General features: G+C 37.9%; 1 protein-coding gene across 4 annotated transcripts; it reads right to left on the bottom strand.

Moving 5' to 3' along the window:
- Positions 1 to 1512: 1512 nt before the first annotated feature.
- Positions 1513 to 16515, bottom strand: LOC121388889 (location of vulva defective 1-like). Of its 4 annotated transcripts, none has more exons than XM_041520423.1 (6): positions 16396 to 16515; positions 10851 to 11032; positions 7623 to 7764; positions 7104 to 7373; positions 4380 to 4538; positions 1513 to 2978 (listed from the first exon to the last, which is right to left on the bottom strand). In XM_041520423.1, the coding sequence occupies exons 2-6, from the start codon at positions 11013 to 11015 to the stop codon at positions 2803 to 2805; spliced, it is 912 nt and encodes a 303-aa protein (XP_041376357.1). In that variant the 5' UTR covers positions 11016 to 11032; positions 16396 to 16515; the 3' UTR covers positions 1513 to 2802. The 4 variants fall into 4 exon arrangements, with proteins under 4 accessions (XP_041376357.1, XP_041376356.1, XP_041376358.1 ...); XM_041520422.1 differs by lacking the exon at positions 16396 to 16515 and adding an exon at positions 14461 to 14589; XM_041520424.1 differs by lacking the exon at positions 16396 to 16515 and adding an exon at positions 12519 to 12562.
- Positions 16516 to 16609: the final 94 nt, after the last annotated feature.

A 16609-nucleotide genomic window follows, 5' to 3' on the forward strand; every position in this document is an offset into this window, starting at 1 on the left:
TGTAAAATAAATATCCGTGTCATGGGAAAAATAAAATAAATCCGGGGAAATTCCAGATGAGGCAAGCGCCTCGTCTGCCTCATGCTGGCTATGCTATTGATTAAATGCATTTTCTTGTTTAGAATATCGGTGTCTGTTTCTTGTTGTCCTAATGCTTGTAATAAGCTGAATTGGATTTTTCTTCCCTCTAAGCTAATATCATTACTATTTTGACAGTATTTCATAGTGCATATTATGATAATATTATTAATATTATCACAGCTATATTTATTTCAATGAGCTAGTTTTGATTTAATAAACTTGTTTAAGACTGGCAGTCCTCTCTTTTTCCTACGTTTTGGTCTTTGTTCTATTTTTCCTACTTCTTCAAAATAACCTAGTTTTTCCTACTTTTTGTTTCAAAATGTCGCGAATTGCTGTTAAAGTGTACATAATTCTTGTTATAAAAGTCAACAGTTATGGGAATTTTTGTTGTTTGGGGTTTTTTGCAGCAAGATAATATCTCACAATTTGTGGCACCATATAATCTCAACATATTAAATTTACACCCAAAATGTCAATGTAAGATGAGATTTTATTTCTGTTTCTCTCCATCCTTCTTTCTGTCTGTTTATCCATCTGTCCCACATTCTGTGGGTTTTTTTTTCTCAATACCTTGAAATATTTCAAATTATTATATATCATGACCATTACTTAAGATTCACGTCATTGTGGATAGAACAGAACATATAGGCACAAACTGAGCAGTGTGTGCACCACAAACCCTTTTAAAAGTGTTTTCTCAGTAATATCACTTTTTGGATTTAACACATTCATTTTCCCAGTATGAGTATGATTAATGTTGCTACGTACTGTTTCAGTCCTACTTTTGTCCTACTTTTTCCTTCTGTTTTCCTACTTTTTTCCTACTTTTTCTATATTTTCATTCCTACTTTTGCCCTAATGTTTCATAAGGGTGTTCTGGACAGCCTGGATGTACTATCCAGTAAAGGCTCTCGGGAGTGGCTGTCCCATGGAATCAACCACTATTTTGCCAAATGCCTGTTCATCTCTGTATTGTACAGAGATATGGTCTTGATCACGACACATGTACCGGCCTCGGTGGTGTCGTGGTTAGGCCATCGGTCCTCAGGCTGGTAGGTACTGGGTTCGGATCCCAGTCGAGGCATGGGATTTTTAATCCAGATACCGACTCCAAACCCTGAGTGAGTGCTCCGCAAGGCTCAATGGGTAGGTGTAAACCACTTGCACCGGCCAGTGATCCATAACTGGTTCAACAAAGGCCATGGTTTGTGCTATCCTGCTTGTGGGAAGCACAAATAAAAGATCCCTTGCTGCTAATCGGAAAGAGTAGCCCATGTAGTGGCGACAGCGGGTTTCCTCTCAAAATCTGTGTGGTCCTTAACCATATGTCTGACGCCATATAACCGTAAATAAAATGTGTTGAGTGCATCGTTAAATAAAACATTTCTTTCTTTCTTGATCACGACACTGATATTTTAAACAAGAAAATGTATTTAATAAATAATTTTATTGATAAAATAAGACTGTTGGTAAAAAACATCTTGCAACCACAGCAAAGTTAGGAATTTGTTTTAAATTCATCAATATGAATTTCTTTTCTTTTTTAATGTTATTTGATTAAACTTTTTTCACATATACAAAACCGTGATATACCCTTGTAGCCAAGAAATATATGACCAACTAATAGATGTAAATATTTTATTTTGTTTACTTTCATTCTGCTTAATTCCCCCCTCCCTCTCTCTTGTAGTGTAGTCAACATCTAATCCCTTCCACCATGTGTAGTCAACATCTGATCCCTTCCACCATGTGTAGTCAACATCTGATCCCTTCCACCATGTGTAGTCAACATCTGATCCCTTCCACCATGTGTAGTCAACATCTAATCCCTTCCATCGAGATTGAGAATGTAAATGAATACAAATATTTGGGAATATGGTTCGAAAACCCCCAATAAATTCAATTTATGCAAAAAACACCTAGCACAACAGGCTCGCAAAGTCATGTTTATATCTTAAAGAAATCAAATGAATATTGTTTGTCAATTGAATATCATTTAAAATTATTTTTTGATGCAGTTGTTCCTATATTATTCTATGGTTGTGAAATCTGGGGACTTGAAAATATCTATATTAGAAAGTGTACATGTCCAGTTTTTATGATATATAGCAAATGCAAGAAAACACACACCTGTATATATGCTATATGGAGAGAGTGGAAGAAAACACACCTGTATATATGCTTTATGGAGAGAGTGGAAGAAAACCACTACTGCTTATAATATCTATGCTTATTTTGTGTTTTTGGGCTCGTCTTCTGACAGATAAATATTCCAAACTATTAGTTCAGATCTACAAATTATTATTTCATGACTATATACAATGTGGAACAAACCATAAATGGATTATCAGTGTTAGAAATATATTTTGTAAGCTTGGCCTAAATAATATCTGGGACAAGCAAATGTTTAGTTCAGTAGCATGGTTAAAGACATTAGTCAAACAAAGACTCTCGGACCAGTTTTTACAGAGCTGGCAAAGAGACATTTCAAAATCCAATAAAGGTTTAACTTACAGACTATTTAAAGAGAACTTAATGTTTGAAACATATCTCAATATGTAAATTTGTATTCCTCAAATGCCATCGAACGATAGCCCTGAGTGTAATAAAGTTCTGTTCTGTCAACATCTAATCCCTTCCACCGTGTTAGGTCACCATTTAATCCCTTCCTCCATGTTAGGTCAACATTTAATCCCTTCCACCATGTTAGGTCAACATCTAATCCCTTCCACCATGCGTGGTCATGTCTTGCACATTGCACAGTTCGCCACAACAGAAGCAGTATGTACTCAGACCTGCACCAGGCCATTTTTCCATCTGAAAACACAGTTCTGTGCCCTGGGATGCCTTCATCACCCTGTCACCTTCAGAGGAGACACAGCCACGGTACACATCTAAACAAAATAACACCAGTCATGAGAAAAAAAACCCCAAACAGTTTAGATATATTTTTAAACAAAAATGTTGAAGGGATTATTCTGACTTTGCAATCATTGTAACATATTTCATTTAACAAATCCTTTTTAACAACTAAAGTTACATCTTGAATACAGTTTATTGTTTAGAATATCAGTTTCTGTATACCGAATGTGTTTCTGGTCATCCTAATGTTTGTAGTAACTCAGATTTCATATTACTTCCTAACACAAATGTTAAAGTATGTATGAAATTATTTGGAAGTAAAATAAGTTTGGGCTACTACAAACATTAGGATAACAAGAAATACATTGCACACCATACAGACACTAATATTTAAAACAAGAATGTTTTTAATATGTACTTTTAGTTGCTAAAAATCAATAGTGATATGTAATTATTAAAATTATTATTGTTGAATACCGTATCTATAAATTGCAAATAGTACTTATTAAGTGACTGTAATTATTGGTTTTATAGTTTAATAAACATATTCTCCAACAGCCAAACGAAATTTAAAATAATTCAGCCAAAGGTCATTCTAAATGTATTTATCCGTATAATGCTTTATATTTAAAATATGTTACTCCGATAGTATTTTTAGATGGGGGGTCAAAAAGGAATCTTTCTGTGACTGATAACATAGGTTTGAGCTTTAATAGCAGCATTTATATACATTGTAATTTATTAACTTGTCGACACCTGGGCATGTGCTTATAAAACCTTTATTAAGAGTCCAGACTCAATCTCTAATGACGTCACATGCATACAATTTGTATGGCATTCTCATGACATTAGTGTCTCAGACTCTATTAGAGTCTCACTGGCTTCGGTGGCGTAGTGGTTAGGCCATCGGTCTACAGGCTGGTAGGTACTGGGTTCAGATACCGACTCCAAACCCTGAGTGAGTGCTCCGCAAGGCTCAGTGGGTAGGTGTAAACCACCTGCACCGACCAGTGATCCATAACTGGTTCAACAAAGGCCATGGTTTGTGCTATCCTGCCTGTGGGAAGCGCAAATAAAAGATCCCTTGCTGCTAATCGGAAAGAGTAGCCCATGTAGTGGCGACAGCGGGTTTCCTCTTAAAATCTGTGTGGTCCTTAACCATATGTCTGATGCCATATAACCGTAAATAAAATGTGTTGAGTGCTTCGTTAAATAAAACATTTCTTTCTTTCTTTCTATTAGAGTCTCTTGTCTAGACTCTAAAAGTTTTATCAGCACCAGGCCTGGAATCATAGGCAGGAATCAACAAGACTGTGATACTGCTTTGAAAAATGTATTTGAATTGTTCACGACAGTTCTAACAGTATTTGAATAGGCAAGCCTATTCTTTAAAAAAATGTCTAAAATTTATTAAAATGTTCATTAAAAATTACAATTGCTATCTGGTCCTCTGACTTCAGCGAAACAAGCCATGGTGCATCGTATTGTCATGCCAAACTCGACTGTGTCTACCAATGCTCCATTTGCCCGGCATCTTCCATTGACTTCACGGCTTGTGCAGGCGTGGCATACTTTAGAGGTGGAACAGTTGCCTGAAAAAAAACAAAGAAGATGTTTGATTATATAATAACATATTATAATAAAATCTGATTAATGACAATCACTAAGACATAGAGAATACTACATCAAGACAAGACAAGAATTTACTACGCTCAGGCCGTATTTTACGGCATATGAGGACACGTGATCAATGGTAAAACATGATTTACAGGAGCAAAAAACAATAATTATAATATTCGTAGTAGTACAATTGCGAAAATGAGTAAATATATAGAGGATATTTCACAAGCGCGACGAGTGTGATATGATTGCAAATTTTACTCGAGATATAAATCATATTTGACAAAAAAACATGAAATTTTTATTTATTATATAACTTTTGGCAATTTACTTTTATTTTTAAAATGCCAGCAGCAAAATAGTTCCGGCTTTCTTACAGTGAAGATAACACTTTCTACAGTGACGATAACACATTTTAGAGTGAAATAGTGAGCATTTCACTCTAAAATGTGTTATCACTGAGTGACTGATAACACTTTTATTTCACTGATATTTTAAAATATTTCACTAAATGTTATATAATACGATGTTTTATCAATAGAATATAAATATAGCTTATCGTATAATAATAAATACGTTATATGTTTGCTACATAAAGAGTTTGAGATGGGCATGTACAAAACATAACATCCATGAAACCATTTCCAGACCTTAATTATACACGGTAATGAAAGTGAGAAACATCCAATGTTGAAAACAATGTATTTTTCCTGTAATTATGTTGTTGATGATATTTGGCTATGTAATATTTAAACATTAGTGTTGCACTGTATACATATGTTTGTTGGACAACATTTATTTAGGGATGGATTCAAGATTTGGTAAAGGGGGTCAAAACATTCTGAAACACCCGTATAATAACAGATGACTCGTTGTAGATCAATATTATCTCGAACGTATGTTGAAGATGACTTTTGAGACGTGTGACTGATTGGTCCACGGCGATTACCCGATCATCACAGCCATACCATCCAATGAAATAATGACGACCCAAATTGATTGTTCAGTGAACTGCAAGTTAACCTAAAACGGTTCATTGAGCCTGAGTGTCGTAAATACATTTTAGTTGGAAACGACGTTTAAATTTATTTTTTAAGTAGGTTCTTTTCAGGCTGTGTAAGGAATAGAATACTACATTCATGTTTGTTAAATACTATTTATCTTACAACTCGTTGTTTAAGAATAAAAACCTGTTACTCGTTTTCGCTCGTTAGATACGTGTTTTTTTTTTTTTTTTAACCAATCGTAAGATAAATGGCATCCAACAACAACGTATTATATTCTCTGTATTGCATGTACTGGCCTGACATCCATTTTAATCCTCTTTTGGAGCAGTTCAAGCTACACCCACGTACCGACACGCACACGTGCGTAAACGTACACGTACACAAATAAGCACACGGTTATACAGTGTGTAAAGCGGTTATGTGGTTCCATGGGCGGATCCAGGAAATATTTTTAGGGGGGGGGACCAAAAAAGAAGGGCACATTGACTCGTCAAAAGGGCACCTTACTACAAGTTTTGATATTTACAATTAATATGAATTCCTACAGTTCTACGTCATAATATACTAGCAATAATGAAGTAAATTGGCGTCACTCGCGTTAGAACCTCAATGGGGCCCCATTGAGACTTAATAACACAGACACATATCTGCAAGCTTGCGCATGTACACGAAAATCTTGATTTCATTTATCTACAATATAATTATTGTTTACTTAAAAAAAAAAAAATTCTACAAACAAAAAGGGCACTTGGACATTTTGAGGGCACTTGAACAATTTTTTTGGGGGACGCGTCCCCCTGGTCCCCCCCCCCCCCCCTTGGATCCGCCCATGGGTTCATACGTCCATGAACGTTAAACACGATCACGTTTAGTTTATTAAAAATAAACAAACACACAAACAAATAAATAAATACATTACAGGTACCACCACAGATGTATATGTATAAGAGAAATGCGAAAACCTGTTAGTTTGGTCGTTGATATAGTTGTTGGTGGTGTAACACCTGGACAAAATCCCCCGGAACAACAAGCCTTGCCTACCGGTGTCAACACAATTGCACGAGTCTCCCCTGGGTTGTCATGCCACGACCAGAAGAGGTCAGGCCCTATGGGCAACCTAGGGAGATACCACGGCATCTTAGAGGTCTAATTAACGAGCTACTCTCGATTCACTAATGTCAAAACCTATACTAGCTCTGCCAATTACTTTTTGACCGACCGTTCAAAATTGCGCCAAATTTCCTCAATCAAAATTGCGCACCTTTTCTCTTTAGCATATAATTGCTCCATTCAAAATTCCATAGCACCCCCCCCCCCCCCCACACACACACACCGCCTGCTACTACCGACTTGGTCGGGCTGCTGGTGCTCCCTTGCACCTGCCAGTGCAGGCGGTCCCTCCTCCCCCCCCCCCCCACCTTTCCTGTCATGGACGGAGGAGCCGGCCAAGGCCGGCTCGTGCTCATGACAGGCGTGCGCTACAACAGCTTGTTCTGAATGTGCACATAAAACCCTATGACCTGACCTGACCTGTTGGTGGTGGTGTTGATACAGTTGTTGGTGGTGTTGTTGGTGTAGTTGTTGATGGTGTTGTTGATACAGTTGTTAGTGGTGTTGTTGTTGATACAGTTGTTGGTGGTGTTGTTGATACAGTTGTTGGTAGTGTTGTTGATACAGTTGTTGGTGGTGACACATTTGGTAGAGTTGACACAGTTGTTTCCAATGTTGTTGACACAGCTGTTGTTCTTGTTGTTAACGCCTTTGGAGTGGTGGATGGCGGGGGTGTTGACTGACCTGTCGCTAAAATCATAAACAAAACCGAAAGCTGCATAACTAACTGTATTTAAAATGATATTTTATTGCTAAAAGAAAGGAAATAAAATAAGATTCTTTTTAGCTTTTTTCCAAAAATGTATAACATAAAGAGATGCATTAAATTTCCTCACTAAAAAAAAAGACTATGGGTGATTAAAAAAAGTCAAACTTTTAATGTTTCTTATACAGCGAGGTTTAATAAACATGTTAATGATATGTTGTAGTTTTGCTTACATTTAAGTTTTTGAACTACAAATATTGTAACGCCTACAGAGGCAGACACCAGGATAACGACAAGAAGAACAGCAATCAGCAACACAAAACACCGCTTCTGTGACCAGTAACCAGCGCTTGTCTTCTTGTCCGCTGTTGAATTCTGTAAAACAGAACAAGTTAACTGTGATAAATATGAAAGACAAAACACCGCTTCCGTCACCAGTAACCAACGTCTGTCTTCTTGTCAGTTGTTGAATTCTATAAAACAGAAGAACTGTGATAAATATGAAAGACAAAACACCGCTTCCGTGACCAGTAACCAACGTCTGTCTTCTTGTCAGTTGTTGAATTCTGTAAAACAGAACAACTGTGATAAATATGAAAGACAAAACACCGCTTCCGTGACCAGTAACCAACGTCTGTCTTCTTGTCAGTTGTTGAATTCTCTAAAACAGAAGAACTGTGATAAATATGAAAGACAAAACACCGCTTCCGTGACCAGTAACCAACGTCTGTCTTCTTGTCAGTTGTTGAATTCTCTAAAACAGAACAACTGTGATAAATATGAAAGACAAAACACCGCTTCCGTGACCAGTGACCAACGTCTGTCTTCTTGTCAGTTGTTGAATTCTGTAAAACAGAAGAACTGTGATAAATATGAAAGAGAAAACACCGCTTCCGTGACCAGTAACCAACGTCTGTCTTCTTGTCAGTTGTTGAATTCTGTAAAACAGAAGAACTGTGATAAATATGAAAGACAAAACACCGCTTCCGTGACCAGTAACCAACGTCTGTCTTCTTGTCCGCTGTTGAATTCTGTAAAACAGAAGAACTGTGATAAATCTGAAAGACAAAACACCACTTCCGTGACCAGTAACCAACGTCTGTCTTCTTGTCCGCTGTTGAATTCTGTAAAACAGAAGAACTGTGATAAATATGAAAGACAAAACACCGCTTCCGTGACCAGTAACCAACGTCTGTCTTCTTGTCCGCTGTTGAATTCTGTAAAACAGAAGAACTGTGATAAATATGAAAGACAAAACACCGCTTCCGTGACCAGTAATCAACGTCTGTCTTCTTGTCCGCTATTGAATTCTGTAAAACAGAAGAACTGTGATAAATCTGAAAGACAAAACACCGCTTCCGTGACCAGTAACCAACGTCTGTCTTCTTGTCAGTTTTTGAAGTCTGTAAAACAGAAGAACTGTGATAAATCTGAAAGACAAAACACCGCTTCCGTGACCAGTAACCAACGTCTGTCTTCTTGTCAGTTGTTGAATTCTGTAAAACAGAAGAACTGTGATAAATATGAAAGACAAAACACCGCTTCCGTGACCAGTAATCAACGTCTGTCTTCTTGTCCGCTATTGAATTCTGTAAAACAGAAGAACTGTGATAAATCTGAAAGACAAAACACCGCTTCCGTGACCAGTAACCAACGTCTGTCTTCTTGTCAGTTTTTGAATTCTGTAAAACAGAAGAACTGTGATAAGTCTGAAAGACAAAATATTGCTTCCGTGACCAGTAACCACCGTTTGTCTTGTCCGCTGTTGAATTCTGTTAAACAAAACAACAGTCACCCAGGACATTGTTTATTAGCTGTTTTCAGGCGGGCAAGCATTATACCTTAAACTATACATGCCCATACAACATTACAACCATATAATTTTATTTAATTAATTATGGTTAAAAAAAAAAAAAGGAGGAAAATCTATAGATGGTTCAAAGTTTAACGTAACAGTTATCTAACTTTTTTTGTGTTTGTTAGTTTGTTTGTTTTGTTTGGAGTGTTTGTTGTTTGTTTGGGATTTTTTTTTTTTTGTGCTTAAATAAAACTATTTGATGGCAAAGAAATTTCTTCTGTTTTTGTTATTTTAACAAAGGACTCATATAGTGAAGCCAAGACACTTCTAAAACAGACATTTAACTGTGTTTAGGAGACAAGGAATGGCAACAACTCTGAACCGTTTATGAGGAACAGGACTTGTAGCAGCCCAGTTGGGACATCTTGGGCAGTGCTTGGCCCAAAATGTCCTTAGGACATCTTAGGCCAAGACATGCCATAAAAAATAAATATGTTAAACGCTACTTTGTTGTATTTGCTTACACCATTCAAAGTTTGTTTTGTTTAACGATACCTCTAGAGTACACGAATTAATTAATCATCAGCTATTGGATGTCAAACATTTGGTAATTCTGACACCATTAGCATCAATCTTTCATATGCACTTTCCCACAGACAGGACGGCACATACAACGGCTTTTGATACACCAGTCGTGGGGCTCTGGTTAAACCATTTAAAGACGTGGCAATTTTGAAACTGTACATGCGTGCACAAACGAGTATGATTTATATGTGTGTGTGTGTGTGTGTGTGTGTGTGTATGAATATATTGCATGTATGTCGAGGTTGACTGTTACATAGATATTAACGCACTGGCGCAGGGGATACCTAAACCCTTTCTGGCCTCACAAATTGTCCTATGCTGTTGCTGGGATTCGAACCTGTGGCACCGAATCGCCCGCAATTGTACACTGACACGTATGTATGTATGTATGTATTTATGTATACGTATGTATTGATGTATTGATGTATGAATATCTATATATTGTATGTATTTCTTATTTGACTATTAAATACATAGATATTAACGCACTGGCGCAGGGGATAATTAAATCCTTTCTGGCCTCACAAACTGTCTCATGCCGTTGCTCGGACTCGAACCTGTGGCACCGAATCGCCCGCAACTTGCATACTTGACACGATAAATTCTGAGCGATTGAAGCATCCATAAAAAGGATGTTCTTTAACACAACCATATACATAGGACCATGACATTGTATGTATGTATGGATGGGTGTATGTATGTATGGATGGATGCATGTACATGTATATAGGTAGGTGGATAGATATTAAGTTAGGTACGTACAGATGGATCGATGAATGGTTAAAGTTAGTTTTGTTTAACGAAACCACTATATAAAACGTGCTGTTATTCGTATATTTCTGTTACAACACACTATTTTGCAGTTGGGGCATTTTGATTCGCCTTAGTACATAATTTTTAGCATTGGGACATCTTGGGCAGATGGAACATTTTGGGCTTCTACACTTATATTAGGTATTATAAAGTTATGTTGCTATCTGCCCTGTACGTACGCTAGTCATTATAAAGTTATGTTGCTATGTGCCCTGTGCGTACGCTAGTCATTATAAAGTTATGTTGCTATGTGCCCTGTACGTACGCTAGTCATTATAAAGTTGTATTTTGCGTAAGGTGGCTCTTCTTCCATGCTTGTTCTCAGCTTAATACTGGTGTCGACAATTATGGAATAAACCCCTTCACGGTCTCCACCTGACGACGCCATTTGTTTGTTGTCTAGTGTAAACGGGTCTTTAGTTTCACACATTTTTCAGGTAGAGGTATCTGAAAAAATATAACATAATAATAATAGTAGTAGTAGTGGTGGTAGTAGTAGTAGTAGTAGTAGTAGTAATCGTAGTCGTAGTAATCGTAGTAGTCGTCATAGTAGTGGTAGTAGTCGTAGTCGTGGTGGTGGTGCTGGTAGTTGTAGTAAAGTTTATTCCATAAACAAATAATTGCCTCATTTACATTTGCTTTATGCTCACGTGACTGAGTATAATTGATACTATTTTAAATACAGAATAGTTTCTACAAACCTTTATGTAATTACAATGTAGCAACTAAAAATTTATGCAAGATACAAACTTTTGTCAGAAGTAAATGGTCAGTTATAACAGTAAAAAATGAGGGTTTCTAAGGTCTCTCAGGCACGGCGAAATCAAGTAGACATTTGGAGTAGGGGGTAACTGAGATGAGGGCGCAAAGCAAAGTGTCTAGGGTCTCTCAGGCACGGCGAAATCAAGTAGACATTTGGAGTAGGGGGTAACTGAGATGAGGGCGCAAAGCAAAGTTTCTAGGGTCTCTCAGGCACGGCGAAATCAAGTAGACATTTGGAGTAGGGGGTAACTGAGATGAGGGCGCAAAGCAAAGTTTCTAGGGTCTCTCAGGCACGGCGAAATCAAGTAGACATTTGGAGTAGGGGGTAACTGAGATGAGGGCGCAAAGCAAAGTTTCTAGGGTCTCTCAGGCACGGCGAAATCAAGTAGACATTTGGAGTAGGGGGTAACTGAGATGAGGGCGCAAAGCAAAGTTTCTAGGGTCTCTCAGGCACGGCGAAATCAAGTAGACATTTGGAGTAGGGGGTAACTGAGATGAGGGCGCAAAGCAAAGTGTCTAGGGTCTCTCAGGCACGGCGAAATCAAGTAGACATTTGGAGTAGGGGGTAACTGAGATGAGGGCGCAAAGCAAAGTTTCTAGGGTCTCTCAGGCACGGCGAAATCAAGTAGACATTTGGAGTAGGGGGTAACTGAGATGAGGGCGCAAAGCAAAGTGTCTAGGGTCTCTCAGGCACGGCGAAATCAAGTAGACATTTGGAGTAGGGGGTAACTGAGATGAGGGCGCAAAGCAAAGTGTCTAGGGTCTCTCAGGCACGGCGGAATCAAGTAGACATTTGGGGTAGGGGGTAACTGAGATGAGGGCGCAAAGCAAAGTTTCTAGGTATTCTCCTCTGTAAAACTTTGAAAACTAGGCGTCCTGAAATGCAGTTTCCTGCATTCTAGAAATAAAATTCATCTATGCCTTAAGATAATATTTTTGATTCAGAATTATTGGGGGAAGGGGTAGAGTCCCCGCCAGGCCTCCTCCTACTCCGCCGTGCCTGTCTATATTTGTTTTCTATTTTTGTAATAACCAGACATACGACTGTTAGGTACTGGGTTCACGTCGCCTTACCGGCTACCACTCGGAGCAAGTTTAACAATTCAATGAGTAGGTGTATGGCCACTATACCGACTTGTCTCTTACTAACAACTAACAACATACCACTAACCTACTGTCCTGGACAGACAGTCCATATAGCTGATAGTGTGTGTGCCCAGTACAGCGTGATTGAACCTTAATTATAAAGGAAATAAATGAATAAAAAATAACTGCTATATACGACAGTACACGACCACAAATGTACATAGGATACACAGACACTGGTATTCTAAACATGAAAATGTATTTAATACGCAATTTTAATTGCCTAAACGATTCTGTTAGGCCCAAAACACACCGGGTCTGGGTCTGGATCTGATGCCAGTTCAAAATGAAACGCATTGAATCGAATGTGACAAAACACAGCGCGTATGTGCTGACATCAACTACAGATCTGGCAACAGGCGTTATAGAACATGCGCTATATTTTCACACTGCCAGACTGGCAGCTGCACAATGTTCGAACCTTACTCATTCATTTTTCTTAACAACCAATAGGAAAGGTATATATTAATCAATGTGGATTTCTTATACTTACTGTTGATGTTTATAGAAGTAAATTCATCTAAAGATATGAACGTATTAATATATATTGATAACACGTTACAGTTACAGACCCAGACGTTAAAATACACCAGACATGGCATCTGTGTCGTAGACATTTTTACTGGCCGTAATACCCCGTTCTCATTTGAACGATTTTCTACGCGAATTCCGTGCGATTACCAAATCGTACAGGGCGTACGGGAGTCGCACGGCAGTATGTTGGTGATTCGCACACGTTGTAGGGGTGTCGTGTGTAATTCGGACGGGTTGCATGCCGTAGCGATTTTTACTGGCCGTAATACCCCCGCAACATTCGTACGGATGCCGTACGATTTTGGGACGAAATTTCGGGTCCCTCATATCGTACGGCACCCGTACGATTTCCAAGATCATCGTACGAGTATTTTACAATGATCGTACGAGTATTTTACGATGTCCGTGCGAGTCCCTTACGAGCCCTGTACGATGTGGTAAACATCGTACGGGTATTTCACGGCTCTCGTCCGACTGCCGTGCGGCGTCCGTAGGATTATTCTGCGATACCGGTACCCTTGCAGTTTACAAACGGGCGCCTCGCGATTGGAATCTAGAAAACTTAAAGGGCACCGCGCAGGCCCCGCCGAATATGTGACTGCAACACACGGATGCCGCAGACCCCTGCGATACCCCCGATTTCTCGAAATCACAGACATCCACCGTAGGTAGAAAAATTCGTACGGGGCCCGGTGGATATGTGACTAGTAAGTCGGAAATATTTTACAATGGTTGCAAACCATGGAAAGTCATTATAATATGTTTGCTTGAAAAAAAGGATTATTAGTAATCCATATTGGATGGTATAAAAATCAGAACATTCTTATCTAGTCATAATTCCACTAAGAAAGAGAGAGAGAGAGAGAGAGAGAGAGAGAGAGAGAGAGAGAGAGAGAGAGAGAGAGAGAGAGAGAGAGAGAGAGAGAGAGAGAGGAGAAACAGGGAGAGAAAGAGAGAGACACACACACAAACAGACAGACAAATAGACAGACATACATTATTAAATAATAATAATAATAATAATAATAATAATAATAATAATAACTTTATTTAATGAGGGTGACAGGTTTAGCACACGCTAATCTTTCATCGGGCCCTCAGCAACACATTGAAAATTTGTTAAAAAACCCAAAACAAAAAACAAAACAAAAAAACCCACACCATATATACTTCGAGCAATACTACTGCACTAAATGCATGCAAATGAATTGACTAGAGATACACATAAAACAATCCTAAACTAGAAAGTTTAAAAAATACTACTAATAATAATACATTTTAAATGTCTTATTTGACAGACACTTGTTAGTTGTGTAATATTAACATTAGACACACTGAACATATAGAAATAAAACAACAACAAAAACACAACAAGAAATAAAATAAATAAAAACCCCACAACTATTAAAGTAAAATAGCATGTCAACACTCACCATGCAATTTATATAATATCCCGTGTGGTGAAATAAAAAACGACAACATTCAACAGAATATACTAGTAATCAGTGACGTTTCATGCAATTTAAAACCAGGAAGTTCGAGAAGGGTGAGTTAAAATGAAAGAACCATCATAAATTTCGTGTGTATTATGAAGATGCAATGACGTGTGTCAACGACATCACGTATACACTAAACAATCTATTGTTGGGTTTTGATGGGGTTTTTGGGTGGTTTTTTTTGCTATATAGCCTACATGATCATTTTACAGTTAATATTATTTTCTATTATGCACTATGTGAAAAGAAGTTATTCTTAGGTTTCATGGTTAAATGTTACTATAATTTTAAAATATTTTATACACTTCAAAAATATATTTAATATTAAAAACGTAGTTTCATTAACGTGTTCTTAACCAAATCGGGACTAACGGTAGCTTTCTTCTTCGAAACTGGCAAGTATCATGTAGATAAGAAAGGCGGACATAGGATCCCTACAACTCTAACACATTATAATTTTATTTTTAGAAACCCCAGCCCTAGAGACCCTGAACATATACATTGTGGTGTGAAAAATAGCACATTTGGCTAACAATTGACAGTGCAACCATCTATTTCATTTGAATTGCCATCTATTATTCCAAGAAGATCTTTTAACATACACAATGCATTTTTAACTGTTTCTGAGTGTTTCCTCTTTGGTCTGCATTGCCGACAACCTTATTTACACTTACCCGATGCAAATCGCAAGAATTACTTACAAAGATGAATTCCATAAATACAACCTCAAGGGACGCCGCCATATTTGTCACTTAACATAGACTTGGCTATATACACGGCGGCCGTGTATATAGCATCGGCAAATGAGCGTTGGCTATTTACACGGCAGTAGTATTTTGAGGGGAAAAGCCCAGTGTAACACCACCACACGTCATTTAAGGGTTTAACACACCGCATTCTTTCTTTCTTTTACTTATTTTCTTGTTTATATCCAATTAAGGTTCAAGCACGCTGTCCTGGACACACATAGCAGCTATCTGGGCTGTCTGTCCAGAACAGTGGGTTAGTTGTTGGTTAGTTGTTAGTGAGAGAGAAGAGGGTGTAGTGGTCTTACACCTGACCATTGAGTCGTTAAAACTTGCTCTGGGTGGGAGCCGGTACCGGGCTGCGAACCCTATACCACACCAGCCATATGTGTGATGGCTTAACCACGACACCACCGAGGTCGCATTATCTTTCATCACTGATTCCCTATACTGCTTCAGTGGAACTACGTATAACGTACGGAATGAAATAAATAGTTGTAGATTTCAGCGTAGAACTCAGTTCCATACGAAAATATTTTGCCATCAGCTGTTAAAATGTGAAACAATATAGAACCAGGTATAAAAGTGAGTAATTCGTTGAAATTACTTAAAGGACATTTGGCATATAATGACACTGTCATTCCTAAATATTGTCACTATTTTAATAATCGTTCTCAAATAATACATAGCCAATTTTGCTCCTCTTTTGGGTGTTTTAGTTGTTGTTTTTTGCCTACAATGATGAAGGTTATGAGAGCGAGACAGATAGACAAACACAAACAAACAGTATCACAAAACACACACTTAAAGTACTCTAGCATGACATATACATACATGCATACACACACACACACACATATATATAAATATATATATATATATACACATATGTATATGTATGTATGTATGTATATAGAAAGAGAGAGAGAGAGAGAGAGAGAGAGAGAGAGAGAGAGAGAGAGAGAGAGAGAGAGAGAGAGAGAGAGAGAGAGAGAGAGAGAGAGAGAGAGAGAGAGAGAGAGAGAGAGAGAGAGAGAGAGAGAGAGAGAGAGAGAGAGAGAGATACAGACAGACAGACAATATCACAAAACTTACAATTAAAGTAGACTAGTATAACAACACCCACCATGCAATTTATATAGTATGATTCCCTTATGCTGTTTTCTCTACGTGTGGTAAAATAAAACATGAAACATGAACACGGTTTTGTTTCTAAAATCTCCTTCAACATATACCGTAATAGACTGAGTGACATTCAATGCAATTTAAAACCAGTGAAGTATATCAATGACATCATGTATGCACTCTATTATCTATTATTAGATTTACGTGGTGCCCTT

Source organism: Gigantopelta aegis, chromosome 14, assembly GCF_016097555.1.
Source record: "Gigantopelta aegis isolate Gae_Host chromosome 14, Gae_host_genome, whole genome shotgun sequence".
NCBI lineage: Eukaryota > Metazoa > Mollusca > Gastropoda > Neomphalida > Peltospiridae > Gigantopelta > Gigantopelta aegis.

Coding starts and splice junctions, on each gene's coding strand:
- LOC121388889 (XM_041520423.1), bottom strand. CDS start 11,015: ATGTGTGAAACTAAAGACCCGTTTACACTAGACAACAAACAAATGGCG. Junction 7,765..10,850: donor ACAACTTTATAATGACTAGC/GTACGTACAGGG, acceptor TCTGTTTTACAG/AATTCAACAGCGGACAAGAA. Junction 7,374..7,622: donor TGTAGTTCAAAAACTTAAAT/GTAAGCAAAACT, acceptor TTATGATTTTAG/CGACAGGTCAGTCAACACCC.